Raw genomic sequence first — 19,834 nt, forward strand, 5'->3', positions numbered from 1 at the left:
GTGTTGTAGTACAACGTTGCGCCAATGGAGTGCCAATGTTATGTTGTAGTACAACGTTGCGCCCATGTAGTGCCAATGGTATGTAGTCGTACAACGTTGCGCCAATGTAGTGGCAATGGTATGTTTTAGTACAACTTTGTGCCAATGTAGTGCCAATGGTATGTTGTAGTACAACGTTGTACCAATGTAGTGCCACTGGTATGTTGTAGTACAACGTTGTACCAATGTAGTGCCACTGGTATGTTGTAGTACAACGTTGTACCAATGTAGTGCCAATGTAGTGCCACTGGTATGTTGTTGTACAACGTTGTACCAATGAAGTGCCACTGGTATGTTGTAGTACAACGTTGTACCAATGTAGTGCCACTGGTATGTTGTAGTACAACGTTGTACCAATGTAGTGCCAATGTAGTGCCACTGGTATGTTGTAGTACAACGTTGTACCAATGTAGTGCCACTGGTATGTTGTAGTACAACGTCGTACCAATGTAGTGCCACTGGTATGTTGTAGTACAACGTTGTACCAATGTAGTGCCAATGTTACGTAGTTGTACAACGTTGTACCAATGTAGTGCCACTGGTATGTTGTAGTACAACGTCGTACCAATGTAGTGCCACTGGTATGTTGTAGTACAACGTTGTACCAATGTAGTGCCAATGTTACGTAGTTGTACAACGTTGTACCAATGTAGTGCCACTGGTATGTTGTAGTACAACGTTGTACCAATGTAGTGCCAATGTAGTGCCACTGGTATGTTGTTGTACAACGTTGTACCAATGAAGTGCCAATGTAGTGCCACTGGTATGTTGTTGTACAACGTTGTACCAATGAAGTGCCAATGTAGTGCCAATGTTATTTAGTTGTACAACGTTGTGCCAATGTAGTGCCATTGGTATGTTGTAGTAAACGTTGTACCAATGTAGTGCTAATGTTATGTTGTGGTACAACGTTGTGCCAATGTAGTGCCAATGTTATGTTGTAGTGTAAAGTTGTGCTTATGTATTCCCAATGTTACATGTTACATGAAACCTGCTTGTTTATTATCGCAGGTAAGATGTAACATGAAACCTGCTTGTTTATTATCGCAGGTAAGATGTAACATGAAACCTGCTTGTTTATTATTGTCTGTATGGTGTTACATGAAATCAGTTTGTTTATTATAGCAGGTACGATATAACATGAAACCTGCTTGTTTATTATCGCTGGTAAGCTGTTACATGAAACATACTTGTTTTACTGTCTGTAAGGTGTTACATGAAACCTGCTTGTTTACAATCGGTGGTAAGATGTTACATGAAACCGGCTTGTTTATTCTTCGCATAAGGTAAGCCTTTCTTTTGAACATGATACATACAAAGTATAGACCAATTTGCGCAAAACATATTTACAGCCTCGCTAATGGTTTAAAGTTTGGTAAATAAGTTATATCAAATATATAATCTATAATAGCATCACTCGGAAGTTAGTATCATATTATTAAAATATTATCACCATATGTCGCGTACAAAATTCACTGGAGTGAATAATATTTATAATCAGACAAGGATTTAAGGACTGTAATCGCTGTTGTAGTCTTGACCGGACATAACACATTGCGTCACAGAATTTTGCGAAATGATGTTTTCCAAAACTATGCTTCCTTTTCCATATCATTTTTGAATCATTGGTTTGACAATACAGTCATATATTATTCGATGAAAATTCATAATCGCTAAATATATGAGTGGTGCATCATGATTTCTTCAAAGATTACATTACTAAATGTCCATGTGTAGTCCTCATATCTGTTAGTGTATATAAAGAAATATAAACAAAGATAAATGTTTTGGTAAACGTTTAATATGAAGCTATAGTTAATGAATATGAACAGAAACGATGTCAATATTGCACATATACATGTTGATCATGTAAAGGATAAACTGAACACATTCGTATACATGTATATACATAAAAATGCATGTTATAACATACTAAGTAAAACATGTTTTGTTTTAACTTGCTTTTTTATCATATATTTTCCAAATAATAATAGAGCGGAGTTAACTAGTTTGTATTAAGATTCTTTCTCAAGTGGGTGGAGAAGGACAAGAATTACAACTTTTGAAAAAAAATCATTATCAAATATATAGTTCCGAGATTCAATCTTTCGCAATGGCTAACATACAGCCTATACATGTTCATAGTGGTTTTAAACTCCATCTGCAGCCACATTGAAATGTACCTACTATGCTTGCTAATGTATTCAGAACCTGATAAAAAAGAAAGAAGATGGGGGTGAGGGACGGTGCTACCCCCCCCCCCCCCCCACCCCTTGAACGCCACTATTACAGTCTGGCTATACATATTAAAGAGTATTTAAAGTCTGAGATTCCGCTTCGGCAACATTAGTGTATGTAAACTAACAAAATCTCTCTCGAAGGCATACGACTCATGAACGTTATTGAAATTGAAAAAATACGCATTACGCAGTACTTCACCAGAACTACAGATGTCACTACAGATGACAGATTATCTAAATATAGCCTTGCCTAAATGTATCATATACAAGCAAACAAACTAACAATACTTACAAAAGTTATACTCTAACTCAATTACAAACTTTTTGCTACTAAATAGAAGATTCGTTCAAATAAATGCGTACTCGCTTAATGAATTAGAGTCATTACTATAATAGGTATTTGATCAAAACGTAATTGACATCATATAGAGGCTAAATGCACAATCAATCCTCCATTATTAAAACTGTAAAATTAGTAATGTCCGTGAGTATTTAATACAAACAACGCGAATCTGCGTACCCACGACAATATAGGTGTGTGTGTGTGTCAGCGTGCGTGCATGTGATTGTGATTTCACTGTTTTGGAATCATGCAATTGTGATAGAGCTCACTGGTATGTTGTTGTACAACGTTGTACCAATGAAGTGCCAATGTAGTGCCAATGTTATGTAGTTGTACGACGTTGTGCCAATGTAGTGCCATTGGTATGTTGTAGTAAACGTTGTACCAATGTAGTGCTAATGTTATGTTGTGGTACAACGTTGTGCCAATGTAGTGCCAATGTTATGTTGTAGTGTAAAGTTGTGCTTATGTATTCCCAATGTTACATGTTACATGAAACCTGCTTGTTTATTATTGTCTGTATGGTGTTACATGAAACCTGCTTGTTTATTATTGTCTGTATGGTGTTACATGAAATCAGTTTGTTTATTATCGCAGGTAAGATGTAACATGAAACCTGCTTGTTTATTATCGCTGGTAAGCTGTTACATGAAACATACTTGTTTTACTGTCTGTAAGGTGTTACATGAAACCTGCTTGTTTACAATCGGTGGTAAGATGTTACATGAAACCGGCTTGTTTATTCTTCGCATAAGGTAAGCCTTTCTTTTGAACATGATACATACAAAGTATAGACCAATTTGCGCAAAACATATTTACAGCCTCGCTAATGGTTTAAAGTTTGGTAAATAAGTTATATCAAATATATAATCTATAATAGCATCACTCGGAAGTTAGTATCATATTATTAAAATATTATCACCATATGTCGCGTACAAAATTCACTGGAGTGAATAATATTTATAATCAGACAAGGATTTAAGGACTGTAATCGCTGTTGTAGTCTTGACCCGGACATAACACATTGCGTCACAGAATTTTGCGAAATGATGTTTTCCAAAACTATGCTTCCTTTTCCATATCATTTTTGAATCATTGGTTTGACAATACAGTCATATATTATTCGATGAAAATTCATAATCGCTAAATATATGAGTGGTGCATCATGATTTCTTCAAAGATTACATTACTAAATGTCCATGTGTAGTCCTCATATCTGTTAGTGTATATAAAGAAATATAAACAAAGATAAATGTTTTGGTAAACGTTTAATATGAAGCTATAGTTAATGAATATGAACAGAAACGATGTCAATATTGCACATATACATGTTGATCATGTAAAGGATAAACTGAACACATTCGTATACATGTATATACATAAAAATGCATGTTATAACATACTAAGTAAAACATGTAACTTGCTTTTTTATCATATATTTTCCAAATAATAATAGAGCGGAGTTAACTAGTTTGTATTAAGATTCTTTCTCAAGTGGGTGGAGAAGGACAAGAATTACAACTTTTGAAAAAAAATCATTATCAAATATATAGTTTCGAGTTTCAATCTTTCGCAATGGCTAACATACAGCCTATACATGTTCATAGTGGTTTTAAACTCCATCTGCAGCCACATTGAAATGTACCTACTATGCTTGCTAATGTATTCAGAACCTGATAAAAAAGAAAGAAGATGGGGGTGAGGGACGGTGCTACCCCCCCCCCCTTGAACGCCACTATTACAGTCTGGCTATACATATTAAAGAGTATTTAAAGTCTGAGATTCCGCTTCGGCAGCACAAACCAGACGGCAACATTAGTGTATGTAAACTAACAAACTCTCTCTCGAAGGCATACGACTCATGAACGTTATTGAAATTGAAAAAAAACACGCATTACGCAGTACTTCACCAGAACTACAGATGTCACTACAGATGACAGACTATCTAAATATAGCCTTGGTTAAATGTATCATATACAAGCAAACAAACTAACAATACTTACAAAAGTTATACTCTAACTCAATTACAAACTTTTTGCTACTAAATAGAAGATTCGTTCAAATAAATGCGTACTCGCTTAATGAATTAGAGTCATTACTCTAATAGGTATTTGATCAAAACGTAATTGACATCATATAGAGGCTAAATGCACAATCAATCCTCCATTATTAAAACTGTTAAATCAGTAATGTCCGTGAGTATTTAATACGAACAACACAAATCTGCGTACCCACGACAATATAGGTGTGTGTGTGTCAGCGTGCGTGCATGTGATTGTGATTTCACTGTTTTGGAATCATGCAATTGTGATAGAGCTCTCTTTAGTTTAGAGTGGATATAATTTTCCAGCTTATAGGTTAACATATGCTGAAGCTAGTGTTTCAAAAAAAACTTTTTTTGTTATTTTTATTAATGAGATATGCAAGTGTTCAATGGCGGTCCTATTGGAGGCGGGGGTGGGTGGGGGGCAGTTGGCGGGCAAATGACGTTTTCTTTACCTTAAATTGATACCTTAACAATTAAACATACAGCCAATTGAATTAAAACGCTGATTAATGAGACTGTGTTGCACTTAACAGATGTGTATGTCGATTAATGAGGCCTAAACATATACAATGATATACACGAATCAATAAATAACCGTATACAATAAATATTTAAACATGCGCAATATAGCAAGAAAATGGATTTTAAACACAAACCAGTGATCACATTCAATACTTTGGTATAAATAATATAATCACTTAACTTTTACCAGTCAGTTGACCACAACTAAATAACTGTTATAATTATATGTTCTTTAAAGGGAATTCCTATAAATACGTTTCCTTGGACATCAACATACATATATAGACGAAAGGTGTTTTAAGAACATAGTTTGAGTTGTTAAAGGTTGTTGTGTTAACATGTCACACATTGGCTTTGTTTTATATGTGACATTTTTGGCCAGCTCCTTTCCGCTCAACAGTCATAAAGTGCTGATAGTTAACTTGAGTCATTCAATCATATAACAGCCGTTCACAGCATCCTACCAAGCGCCGCTAGGAGGACGGATGTGAGGACGGAGGTGATCGTGGCGGCCAGGGCGCCACTTCCGTTCGGTTCAATGGTATCGACCAGTGAAAAGGTAGGGTCATAATGGACTTTACTGGTGAATTTGTCGAACTTGAGGCGAAATATTTTCTTAGAACCGACCGTCTCCAGTTTGGGGTAGCCCTGTGGCAGGTCAATGGTCATGTTATCATCACGGTCATACTGAAAGTAGATCATACAGCGATATGAAAGCATTATTCACCAAAATGTTTCAGCACTGAAGGTCGTTGAACCGGAAGTGCGGCTTGCATTCATATATCCCTACTTCCCACAAATACCATTTCGGAGCTCCTCGGTCATTTTTATCGGAAACAACCTCGAATGTATTTAGACGGATTACAATGTCAGAAATCGGAACACTAACTATACCTACTTGGAAGTATATCGTGTAGTAGTATCGATTTAGCAGTTAAACTTAATAATTCAACTCTTAGGAATCTTAATTATGTTTGCGATTATACACTTTACTGGAAATCAGTTAAAACTTAGATCTATACGTACAAGCTTAAACACTACATTTAATTAATAATGTAATTCAAAATTTTACAAATCTACATGTACTTCTACTTCAACTGATTTACCGGCATACATCCGAGGTTGTTTTCGATAAAAATGTCCGAGGAGTTCCGAATGCACAACTACTTTACAGAGCACAGTCGTTGGTGGGTACAGACACCCTGTTCCACCGTGCTACTGATAATGTTAGAACAAGAACGATATGTATTTGCTGTAAATAGACAATAAATAATCGCGAAAAAAATCTCACATACGTGAGTTGGTAATACTTGTTTGCTTACGAAATATTCCGAAGTGGTAGTGTTGTTGGTTATTTTGAAAAGGACAACTCTAATTCTGTGAGAATTATGCACCAGTCAATTGTAACCACGCCCCCCCCCCCGGTCCGCAGAAAAGCGTGCACTTTGACTTTTGGTCCAGCAAACCCCCGGAGACAAACTTCTGGTCAAATCCCTGCCAAAAGCCCCCGCATCCCAGGGGTATCCTAGGTGAGGCCCATCCCCCAAAATATTCTTCGCGAAAAAAAAACCCACCATAGTCCCTCGGCACTGTCGGGCCACCTGGAAGGTATAAACACGGCCCATTTCCCCCGCTATCCCCGGTATACCCCAGGACCTTGGGGGAGGGGGGGCGTGGTTACAATTGACTGGTGCATTATGTCTTAAAATTAAGTGATATCAAAAGGCCATATTATTAAATGGGTGAAGTACACTTATGACTTCCCTTAGGCAATTGTTGTGAGAAGTAGGTATAATTAAATGGCCAGTAATTGTTCAGATCGAATTTACGCACTTCTTGGCCACTATAAACATGTACTCATGTTCGTCATCGATGCTTGACATCTGCGCATGCTGTTATCAAATGGCTGAATAACGATATCATTTACTTGTTTGGTTGGGTATGATTCATCACAACAGCTGGTGTTTACATTTCCGAGTGTTTTATTGACTTACAATAGGCTTTTGATATCTTAGATCAAAATCTGGCCCGGTACATGTCTAATCAATACTGTATAATGCGTCGAATTGCGTCTGAATCCGGTTTTGCAAAATGTTCGTACATGATGATGTTGACGATGATGATGATGACAACGATGATGATGATGATGATGATGATGATGATGATGATGATGATGATGATGATGATGATGATGACAAAGTGATCATGGCAGTGGTGATTGTGGTGATAGTGTTGTTGTAGATGATGATGGAGACGACAGCGTTAGTGTTTGCTAAATGGTCATTACATAGACAAATGAAAAAAAAAATCCTAGCATCAATCATATTAATTCACGTCGGAAAAGACAACATATATTGCGGTTACATTATTGATGGTTTTGATTATGATGGTCGTTATTATGTATGCATACATTTGTTTACCGGACACAAGGGTCACGTTTGAAGTTAATAGACAAAAATGTCGCTTCATCATAGTATTTGAACTGATTTACTTGAAACAAAGCAGTCTAATGGATATACGCTGACACGATAGCGGAGAAGGCGAATTTGAAAATGGACGTTATTTTCACCTCGGCATAAATACTGATTAAATTTCTCTTAGATCTGAACAATTTCCGAAAATGGTTATACATTTTCCTTGAACGTGTTATTGAGATGATGAATGTGATTGCTTTGGACGACATGATTGCATTTAAGTTATTTTCTGATTCTCAACTATTTGTATTCAGTCAAAAAGCAATTTAGCACCCGTACAATCCACGAACTCTTCATGTATAAATCAGGTAATGTTTTATAGAATACTGTCCAAAATGTGAGACCATGAAACAGGGCCTGGCACCAACTCGCACCCTTTGGGCGTAGATGTTGAAATACATATGTTACCAATAAATGAATGTAATTTATTTGGAGCGACAGCGACGGAAGAAAGAGCATGAAGCTCACAGGGGCAGTTCAATGAAAATACGTTGGAGGGGGCGTACCTTACGGCACAACCTTACATTAGCCACTCCCTCAAACCGAATTAGTTGTTTAAAATGTTTGCCGGGGATTGAGAGTACTAACCCAAGAAAATTTAAGAACAACTTATAGTCAAAATGGTGCTTTTGAGCGTATTTTATTACCTATTTTTCCGATATTGACATAAAATATAAACAGTAAACTTAGTTGGGAGTGCGCTGGGTGCGCCTATATCCGCTAGTGGCGTAGTAAGATGATTAGTTCTTAAACAGTAGAAAAAACTGCATTTCACTCTCACCTTCTTAGACATATACACCATACCGTCCCCAAGGTCGTACACATCGGGGCTGTTCGCCTCCGAAGTCTTCTTGGTCGGATTGCCACCGCCCTTGCCCTTCATTATGATATCGAGGTCCAGGGAAGTTCCGTTGGCCGACGGGGTGCATGTAACGCCAGAGTCCCCGCAAAACTTCCAGTTTTTGATGTCTACAGTGAACTTCATGTCGCCTGAAGAGGGAACAGCAGTATTTTATTATGTTATCGTTTTAGTTTTAATCACATCTGTGCATTTTCTTTCAGACACATTTGCAGGTATTTGGTTGGGAAATATATTCAGACAATGTGTTTTCGGGCATGTTTGCCTTTTACAAGGCCTGAATAAGGGTCAGCGATAGTACAATGGCACATTTTATTAGCAAAGAATGGACATGCCTTTCTTAACAACGGTTACTTCATTGCCATTTGTAATGTTGCCTCCCATCTTGAAGATGTACATGTCGACCGTAACATTAGCCTGTGTGTTGCCCTGTGTAACAGCGGAGATGAAAGTCAACTTCTTCGTTCCAAGGCTCGTGTTGGGATAGTTCTCGTCCATTGGTTCGCTGAAACACCACGTGACATGATTCATTCGGAATATCCGCGACAAATTCGCGACGTAGTATAATTACATACAACTTCCTCATTACCATTTACTTTTGAACCAATTAACATTGAGCTGAAGTCCCATACCTGAATGTGAAGTCCTATACATGAATGTGAAGCCCCATACCTGAATGTGAAGTCCTATTACTGAATGTGAAGTCCTACACCTGAATGTGAAGTCCTATTACTGAATGTGAAGTCCCATACCTGAATGTGAAGCCCCATACCTGAATGTGAAGTCCTATATCTGAATGTGAAGCCCCATACCTGAATGTGAAGTCCTATACCTGAATGTGAGCCCCATACCTGAATGTGAAGTCCTATACCTGAATGTGAAGCCCCATACCTGAATGTGAAGTCCCATACCTGAATGTGAAGCCCCGTACCTGAATGTGAAGTCCCATACCTGAATGTGAAGTCCCATACCTGAATGTGAAGTCCCATACCTGAATGTGAAGACCTAATAACTGAATGTGAAGTCCCATACCTGAATGTGAAGCCCCTTACCTGAATGTGAAGTCCTATACCTGAATGTGAAGTCCCATACCTGAATGTGAAGACCTAATAACTGAATGTGAAGTCCCATACCTGAATGTGAAGTCCTACACCTGAATGTGAAGTCCTACACCTGAATGTGAAGTCCCATACCTGAATGTGAGGTCCCATACCTGAATGTGAAGCCCCATACCTGAATGTGAAGTCGTCCTATACCTAAATGTGAAGTCCCATACCTGAATGTGAAGTCCTACACCTGAATGTAAAGTCCTATACCTGAATGTGAAGTCCCATAACTGAATGTGAAGTCCTATACCTGAATGTGAATCCCCATACCTGAATGTGAAGTCCTATACCTGAATATGAAGTCCTACACCTGAGTGTGAAGTCCTATAACTGAATGTGAAGTCCTATACCTGAATGTGAATCCCCATACCTGAATGTGAAGTCCTTTACCTGAATGTGAAGTCCTACACCTGAATGTTAAGTCCTACACCTGAATGTGAAGTCCTATAACTGAATGTGAAGTCCTACACCTGAATATGAAGTCCTACACCTGAATATGAAGTCCTATAACTGAATGTGAAGTCCTACACCTGAATGTGAAGTCCCATACTTAAATGTGAAGTCCCATACCTGAATGTGAAGTCCTGCTTGGCAAAGGTGTTGATGTTGTGTTTGTTGTCCTGGATGGCAGCGTCATTGCCCCCCTTCTCCTTCAAACTGTCCAACTCTACTGTCACACTTTTTCCCTCTGTAATTACAGAGGGTAGGGGACATTTAATACTTAACTTATAGAGTAACCAAAACTAAACAGTTACATATTATGTTATATTGTTATATGCAATTGCTATGAGGAGAAATGCTACCATCAGAAACAAATCAAACAAAAACACAAAACGGTCAATATAAGATCGGGCAAACTTAAAGCTGCACTCCCACAGATTGAACGTTTTGACAACTTTTTTTTATTTTTTGTCTTGGTACTAGCCAATTTTTTTTGAAAATCCATAGAAACCAATTTTATAAGACTGCCGACAAAAAATAAGATCGCATTTTTTTATATTTAAGTTCAATTGATGTTTTGTGCATTTGTCTTAAACCGTTACTAACGGTTTAAGCCATAAAACATAAATTTTCGAATGGAAATATGAAAATCTACGATCTGAGTTTTGTCAGTGATCCTATATCATTGGTTTGCAGATATTTACGCAAAATTTTGCCTTTTCAACGACAAACAATAAAAAAGTTGCAAAAATGGTAAATCTGTGAGAGTGAAGCTTTAATATATAAATAGGCCAGACTTTCGGCTGTTGTAGTTGTGTTTCTTTTTTAATCGAAGTATTAAATTCAGAGTGATGGGCCTTAATAGAATATGCACATCTTCGCTAAGAACGTGTGTACAATGTTTCATGAGATTGGCTTCAACGGTAATAAGGTTATGGCAAAGCGAGTTTTTCCAACTATCGAGGGGACATAACAACGCTGACGACGATATTGACAACGCCGACGACACAAAGGCTATGACAATAACTCGACTTATATTTTCGAAAAAAAGAAGAAAATAAAATGGCAAATATAGGCAAAATAAAGAATTTCAATGAATTGTAAATTTCCTAGAACAGTGCAAATATGTAGCAAGAGGGCGAGGTGCTGGCATGCCGATGATGAACTCCTTTCACAATAAATAAAAGCTGCTGGTAAGTTGTACTGTCTGTGTTTTTGTGCACTGCACTTTCCCTCAATCAGATATACCTACGGAATAAGTTTCAGGTTGATACCTCCTATAGTTTACGAGATATGCCACGGACAAAACCTAAGCATGAAAATTAACAAAGGGCAATAACTCTAAAAATATGGCAGCAAGAGTTACGGTTCTTGTGCACTGCACTTGCCCTCAATGAGATCTATCTAGCTATGAAGTTTCAAGTTGATACCTCTTATATTCTTCAAGATATGCCCCGGACAAAACTTTAAGCATGAAAATTAACAAAGGGCAATAACTCTAAACATATAGATGCAAGAGTTACGGTTTTTGTGCACTGCACTTTCCCTTAATCAGATACAACTACGGAATAAGTTTCATTTTGATACCTCCTACAGTTTACGAGATATGCCACGGACAAAACCTAAGCATTAAAATTAACAAAGGGCAATAACTCTAAAAATATGGCAGCAAGAGTAACGGTTCTTGTGCACTGCACTTGTCCTCAATGAGATCTATCTAGCTATGAAGTTTCAAGTTGATACCTCTTATATTTTGCAAGATATACCCCGGACAAAACTTTAAGCATGAAAATTAACAAAGGGCAATAACTTTAAAACTAAGAAAGCAAGAGTTACTGTTATTGTGCACTGCACTTGCCCACCATGAGATCTATCTACATATGAAGTTTCAAGTTGATAACTCTTATATTCTACAAGATATGCCCCGGACAAAACTTTAAGCATGAAAAATAACAAAGGGCAATAACTCTAAAAATATAGAAGCAAGAGTAACAGTTCTTGTGCACTGCACTTGCCCTCAATTAGATCTATCTACATATGCAATTTCAAGTTCATACCACTAATAGTTTAGGAGATATACCCCGGACAAGCGAAAATGGGACGCGACCGCCGCCGCCGCCGACAAAAGTAACCCCTATATGTCGTCTTTTCAGGCGACACAAAAACTATCTTGAGTGTAAACAAGTTAAAGCTGCACTCTTACTCCCAACTAATTTACACCACAATCACTAGCGGATCCCTAAAATTCACGGAGCTTACATGTTCTTTGGTATGGAAACAATAAAATATACTATATTTTCCTATTTTTTCTTCGCTCGCTTCGCTCGCGTATCTTTATACAACATTGCCTTTTGAGATGTACTCGTACACAACACAGAGTGCACGCAATTTAAACGTTCCCGCCTTCCCTTACTGTAATAATTCGGCACTATATAACATGATCATGTTGATGCGCCGTAAAACCCATACAAACAAACACATCAGTCAATTAATTTCCTTTGGGTACATTTATACGACAACAAATATGGCTGCGCCGTCAAGTCCCAAACACCCCAAGAAACAGAAGAGTTTGCACAGTTTCTTTAGCAACAAAGAAAAAGAAAGAAGGTAAGCAATTTTAAATTGGTTGATCTAGGCAAATATGACTTGTTCACTTAGAATATGTTGAATAGTAAAAGTATCTGAACATGGGTTCACAATTATACATGTATCTTCCCTCGTTTTTCCCGCTTAACGAAAATATACAAATTATATAAGCCACTTAGTCGTCCTAATAGAAACCTCGTTATGATATTAGAACTATAGGTATGCCCCTGGATCTGCTAGTGCAACCTTTAGAGTGATTAAAAGTTACGCCCCCCCCCAACCCAAAATCCTGGATCCGCCCCTGACAATTAATACAATTTGCCGAAAAGGAGAATAAATATCAAAGCAATGGTTCTTATGGCGGATACCTTGTTGAATGTGAAAGAAATGTGCAGAACACACGGTATTTCTACCTCATGAGACGATAGTTGATCACTGTAAATCTTTTAGCATTCGACAGTCATTCAATATGTGTGCGATTTCAGCTATTACATACAAGGTTGCAATCTTGTTTACAGTAATTATTATTTTCCATAAACGCATTATTGAGTAAGTAGTTTGGTTTATCACTCAAAATTTATGTTTGTTATAAATGTGTATATGTTGATTTTAAATACGAGTGTCACTTTAAGACAACAGTTTACTATAGTGTTCTGTAGTGACGATATGAAATGCGTCGACGTCACATACATGCGACCATATAAATATACATTTGCCATCTGTATTATTACCGAATTTTTTCGGACTAAATCAAATATCTTCTAACTAGTTGTCCTCCACAACATCGACGCCAATGACCACTATTTTGTATCCACAAGTTTTCAGCTTAATAATCTCAAACTAACTATTACACAGTATACAGGCATATAAAGGTTAAAAGGCACACAAACTTTTGTTAGAGAAGGTGATTTTGCCGGACTTTCCAACTACTTCCGTCTTGACGCCCGACCCAGACTCCTCCACCGTCTTGTTTTTCACTTCCGGTGTCGGTGGGGTAACACTGTCCCCGAGATCCACTGTCGGGTCATACAAGGCGGAACCCTGGAACATCCTGAACCGGAAGATGAAGGTCGACTTGCTGCCGTTTATCTCCAGCTTGGGATACCCGGCCGACATCATCTCTGTTGTGGTGTTGCTGGCATTCGTGTATACGACCTACAACATCACCGTCGGCTTTTTAAGTATTTACAATCTAATTATAAAAATGACGACAAAAACGTATTGGAACAAAGCAAATGATTGGTTACATCAGGGACGTGAAATAACTAGAAAACTAAGGCACAGCGGATTATTCAATTAATATCAAGGCTTATCATTGCACACATTAACATGTATACAGCACTATAAAATAGTTTTTCATTTTGTTCTGAAGCAGGATCGAATACATTAAATAATAAACATTGCCTACACATTTCATTCGTGTTCTACTGTGCGTGATACATAAAACATTCAACATTCATATAAGTTTAATAAAGCACCATTCTCGAGCTCTAAAAGAGGCTACACACCAGATGGTTCCAAAAATCGGCAAATACACTATTTCAACCAAAACAACCTAGAATTGTCAATACGAGCTAGTATGAGGCCTATAATACATCATTTAACATGAGTTAAAGAATATTTTGTCGCTGTCTCAGCTGAGTTTATCCATTTAAAAATAGCGCATAATGGATTCCCAGTTTATAATATGTATATTTAGCATGTAAAAGTCACGTGCATAGTACAGATATATAAACCGACGATATTTTCAAAATCAACTGGGATTCACGTGGTAGACGAACACATTAAATTTCGAATTGGAAAACTACGCAAAAGTTGCGATATATACATGTGTCGTAAGCGATGTGATATATCAGTAAGTACGTTTCAATTAATTGTACACAACGATTTCAATTTTATGTAAGTTCTGACAATTTTCTGTTGTTCTTGCAATTATATTATCTGGTGTCTAGTCCCTTTGATGTGAAGAAATGTGAGCCATCCTTAATTGGATGTTTAGAATCTGCATAATGACTTGTTTCCAGAATTTTTTATTGCGAAATCACCTGCTGGTGAATCACGTAAGATTGGACGCTTTAATCAATACTGTTTATTGTCCTCATCGCCTTATTTTCTAATTCCGTTGTCATGGTAACAGAATGCAACAACTTCACGACTATTGCATCTCTCTCTATCTCTCTGTGATCGGTAAAATGCATACTAGGAAGGTGAAACAAATGTTATTGGATAATTTTATATACACCACCTTCTCTGGTCATGATGAGAAATGATGTCCGGTTGGGCTTCTCGCTAAAGCAAGCCATAAACAGCCATGTACAGCCATTTACAGCCATGTACAACCATAAACAGCCATGTATAGCCATTTACAGTCATGTACAGCCATAAACAGCCATGTACAGCCATGTGCATCCATAAACAGCCATGTACAGCCATAAACAGCCATGTATAGCCATAAACAGCCATGTACAGCCATAAACAGCCATGTACAGCCATAAACAGCCATGTATAGCCATAAACAGCCATGTACAGCCATGTACAACCATAAACAGCCATGTATAGCCATAAACAGCCATGTATAGCCATAAACAGCCATGTACAGCCATAAACAGCCATGTACAGCCATAAACAGCCATGTATAGCCATTTACAGCCATGTACAGCCATAAACATCCATGTACAGCCATAAACAGCCATGTACAGCCATAAACAGCCATGTATAGCCATGTACAGCCATAAACATCCATGTACAGCCATAAACAGCCATGTACAGCCATAAACAGCCATGTATAGCCATAAACAGCCATGTACAGCCATAAACAGCCATGTATAGCCATGTACAGCCATAAACAGCCATGTATAGCCATAAACATCCATGTACAGCCATAAACAGCCATGTATAGCCATAAACAGCCATGTACAGCCATAAACAGCCATGTACAGCCATGTATAGCCATGTACAGCCATAAACAGCCATGTATAGCCATTTACAGCCATGTACAGCCATAAACATCCATGTACAGCCATAAACAGCCATGTACAGCCATAAACAGCCATGTGCATCCATAAACAGCCATGTACAGCCATAAACAGCCATGTATAGCCATAAACAGCCATGTACAGCCATGTATAGCCATAAACAGCCATGTATAGCCATAAACAGCCATGTACAGCCATGTATAGCCATGTACAGCCATAAACAGCCATGTATAGCCATGTATAGCCATGTACAGCCATAAACAGCCATGTATAGCCATTTACAGCCATGTACAGCCATAAACATCCATGTACAGCCATGTACAGCCATGTATAGCCATAAACAGCCATGTATAGCCATAAACAGCCATGTACAGCCATGTACAGCCATGTATAGCCATAAACAGCCATGTATAGCCATAAACAGCCATGTACAGCCATGTACAGCCATGTATAGCCATGTACAGCCATAAACAGCCATGTATAGCCATTTACAGCCATGTACAGCCATAAACATCCATGTACAGCCATAAACAGCCATGTACAGCCATAAACATACATAAACAGCCATGTACAGCCATAAACAGACATAAACAGACATGTACAGCGCGTGATATAGGGTATAAGAGGTATAGATACTCCTATATGGTTTGATAAAACTTCCCCCTATCCATTTTGTGATAACTGTTTCAATCAGAAATTCTATCCAATTGTTCTCATAAATAGTTTTAATGGGAGCCAGAGTATATATATCTTTAAACTTATATCATGATGATTGTTGTACAGTGAATGATAAAACCGGGTCCAGTGGGAGTATAAGAATTGTTAGGTTGTGGGACACGGGCAACAGGGCTAGAGCTACCCTTGGTCTTTTACGTGTACCCGAGTTTAGTATTGTCGAAAGTTTATGATTAAATTTTGGTTAAACTATTAAACAAAGACTTCGATAATCATAACAACACATTTATGATTCCTAGTAAAAAATCATTCTAAAGTTAAAGCCACTGTGAGTTGTTAAGTATTTCTCTAGTACTGATGTATGTGTCAGGGTAAACAAAATATGATTTAAGGGTTTTTCAACAGTACCATTAACCTAAATCGTTCACTGTTCCCCAATCCACTATGGCTAGGTATTAACTGCGCACCTTTGTTGAGGTTGACGGCAGGTTTAACAAGAAAACTTGGTCCGCTAACTGGCATGCGTGATCTACTTTTAAATGATTCCCTACACCCGAAACTTCCAATCTGCCTTAATGATGACAGTTAAACTTTCAAAATGAAAGCGCACAATTTAGGTTGGTTAACCTATGAAATGACGATATGCTATATGAAATTGTATAACAAACTGTGTAGGCAAGTATTCAGTCGACACCATTGGCTCGAATTGAATGTAAAGGACCGAATTCTATAAAGTTAGGGTAAGCATTCCCGCTTAGCTCGAACTTTCCGAGGCTCGATGTATTTTTGCCGGTCCCCGGGAGTTCGAGCCAACGGGATTCGACTGTATTGCAGAATTGTTGTATGTACGAGTTCCATCTTTTATAAGTAGATGCTGAATAATTAACGCAATAACCAGAGGTATTTCTAGTTGCTCATACTTCGTTAGGCTGAACAGTTATGCCACGGTTAATTAAGAAGAAAGTAGAAGGGATTGGTTAGGGGCGTGAACAATGGATACCCTTTTCTCGGAATGACATTTTTGAAATGTTGGAAAAACTACATTATTCGAATTAATTTTGTCTCTAAAAAAGACCTTGATAAACGATTGAACACAGTCACTGGTGTATTACCTCCTTCGGGACGACGACGGTGGCGCCATTTCCCAGGTCGTAGGTCTTCGCTACATCCGTATAGTTGGGCTGGCTTCCCTGTCCCTTGATCTCAATGTAAAGGTCCAGACTGGTTCCCGTTAGAGGCCGATTTCCATGCGTGCATGTGACGCTGGCAGATCCACAGAACGGCCAGTCTTCGATCTTTACATTAAATTTCATCATTCCCGTTTTTACGGTGTAATTCTGACCGCTGACCGTGATGTTACCGTCTGAGGAAAATATGTACACGTACATCGTCAGTTTCGCCATACCGTCGGCGGTATTACCTTTTCCTACGCTGACGTTAGACATGAAATTGAACTGTGTTACGTTAACGTCAGAGTCCGGGTACTGCGTCTCATTTGACGATGAGAACGTAAAATCCTGGTTAGCGAACGTGTTGAACTCGTGACTGTTGATAACGGTGTCGTTACTGGTGAGCTCCTTGATGGCGTCCATTGTTATGGTGACGCCCGTGCTGGCGGTCTTCCCCTCCTTGTAAACCTGAATCTTCCCCGACTGTCCCAGAACTTTGGTCGTGATCCCGCCTACCGTCTCCGTCATATCGGCACATTTCACCCCTAACACGAGCACCGTCACATATACAGCCAGACACGCACCTAACTTCCAACACATGTTTGATTCTTTTTGATTTTAAATGTCGCTCTCGCCTTACCTCAGCGAATGTCAATAGAAGACTGGATACTGGGAACGCTTGGGTCGCCTTTAAAGACCATTAACTGTCACGCTTGAGTGTCGCGCGAGTAATGATTATGAATACAAGCCTTTTTAATGTGTCATTGAAACGTGCGGAAACACCCTGTTATAAATACTTCCTACATCACTTTTAATTACGCACGATCAACATATTTGGTAAACACATGTGTAAACATGGAATTATGAATAAAGTTCCAAGTTTAAGGAGCCAATTGCCTTTAATTCCGGATTGATTCTGTCAATAAAATTCCACTCTGTAGTGGTGGACCCTTGTCCGGATGGTTGTACTTAAAATTTAGCTTGTGGGGTTTAGGAAGTCAGGAAATAGAATACGAACGCCTAGAAATCTAGACCAGGATGAACGACGGTTTCACTTCATTGGTCGAGGTTGGGACCTTTCACGCGGAAAACAATAATGTTATAACCAGTCTAAACTAGTACATTCTAAAATATCAAGTCACTTTCCATATATGTTCGGCATATATCAGGTTTCCAGCGTCAGTCGTGATACTGTACCCGAGACGGCTTTTACCTGGGATACAAAACAAGCACATGCCAAACCGTCAGCTAAAATGTTCCGGTGACTAGGTATATGATCATTATCATTAAATAGTTTTCTCTTTGTGTTTTGTGGGGCAAAATATGTATATATATTTATATGGCTGTTGTTTTTTACTAGGTGATAGATCCATTTTCGTTATGAACTCTGAATTAAACAAACTTCTGGGTCTCTTTAAATCTATAACAACAAAGATCTGGGCGGGGTATTATCATTTTGAGAACTAGGGGAAACTACTCGAACAATTGTAGAAATAAGAAGTGCACGGTTACTTGACCGATTCATTGGTCCTAAATCTATTAAAAACAAATTTGGTCAGTCGAGCATTTGATAAAACCGTAAATATCTAACATGCGTACTCAGATATCGTTCAAATGCATGAATCTGACGTATATCTTGATTGTTAATAATAAAATTCATCGTTCAAATGCATGAATCTGACGTATATCTTGATTGTTAATAATAAAATTCATATCTCCAAAAGACATACCATTGTCACACACGTGACGCCAACAACGCTTACAGTTAGCGCGGTCACGCTTGTAACGCTAGTAATTTCAACGGCGGACCTAGACGGCAACGTTGGCGAAGAAGAACCGGAAGGGAAGCAAGCGCCGCGTGTAATAGTAATAACAGGATTGTAGAGAGCCTCGGTCGATAAGGCGTCCTAAACCGCCGTGATATAATCGATAACTGACAGCGTTCCAAGACGTTCGGTTAAAAGTACCTTATTTTGGAAAGAACATATACAATAAAGTTTGAAAGTCATTTACAACATCTCAAAGTATAGGATTAGGCTGAAAGAATAACCATTTTATAAAAGCCTTTTCCAGAAGCATTTATAGAGTAAGAATCAGACGTGTCGACTGTTTTGACAACAAACGCAGATGTAATTGGTGTAGGTGATGCTTCTTATGAACATTTTATGTGGACGAAGATACCAAAAGTACAGCAGCAAGGGTGGATGCGAAAGGTCGTCGTATATGTGTATGTTGTGTTTATCCCATTTACTTTTTTCAGTTATCATGCGTTGTGCATGTGTTCGTGATTTTTTGCACTGCTTCATTGAACGACAGGTTACATCAATTCGGAATATATTACATGTACCAAGTGTTTCA

At 38.3% G+C, this 19,834-nt stretch overlaps 1 protein-coding gene across 1 annotated transcript; it reads right to left on the reverse strand.

The window, feature by feature from the left end:
• Nucleotides 1–1,820: 1,820 nt before the first annotated feature.
• LOC128233874 (uncharacterized) lies at nt 1,821–18,201 on the reverse strand. The gene is made up of 6 exons (XM_052947741.1): nt 17,420–18,201; nt 13,548–13,812; nt 10,201–10,318; nt 8,860–9,029; nt 8,447–8,655; nt 1,821–5,878 (listed from the first exon to the last, which is right to left on the reverse strand). Exons 1-6 carry the CDS (start codon nt 18,074–18,076, stop codon nt 5,642–5,644), a joined length of 1,656 nt encoding a protein of 551 aa, XP_052803701.1. The 5' UTR covers nt 18,077–18,201; the 3' UTR covers nt 1,821–5,641.
• Between the last annotated feature and the right edge of the window lie 1,633 nt (nt 18,202–19,834).

Source organism: Mya arenaria, chromosome 5, assembly GCF_026914265.1.
Source record: "Mya arenaria isolate MELC-2E11 chromosome 5, ASM2691426v1".
NCBI classification, from domain to species: domain Eukaryota; kingdom Metazoa; phylum Mollusca; class Bivalvia; order Myida; family Myidae; genus Mya; species Mya arenaria.

Coding starts and splice junctions, on each gene's coding strand:
- LOC128233874 (XM_052947741.1), bottom strand. CDS start 18,076: ATGTGTTGGAAGTTAGGTGCGTGTCTGGCTGTATATGTGACGGTGCTC. Junction 8,656..8,859: donor AGTAACCGTTGTTAAGAAAG/GCATGTCCATTC, acceptor TTCCCTCTTCAG/GCGACATGAAGTTCACTGTA. Junction 5,879..8,446: donor TGGTGTATATGTCTAAGAAG/GTGAGAGTGAAA, acceptor ATCTACTTTCAG/TATGACCGTGATGATAACAT.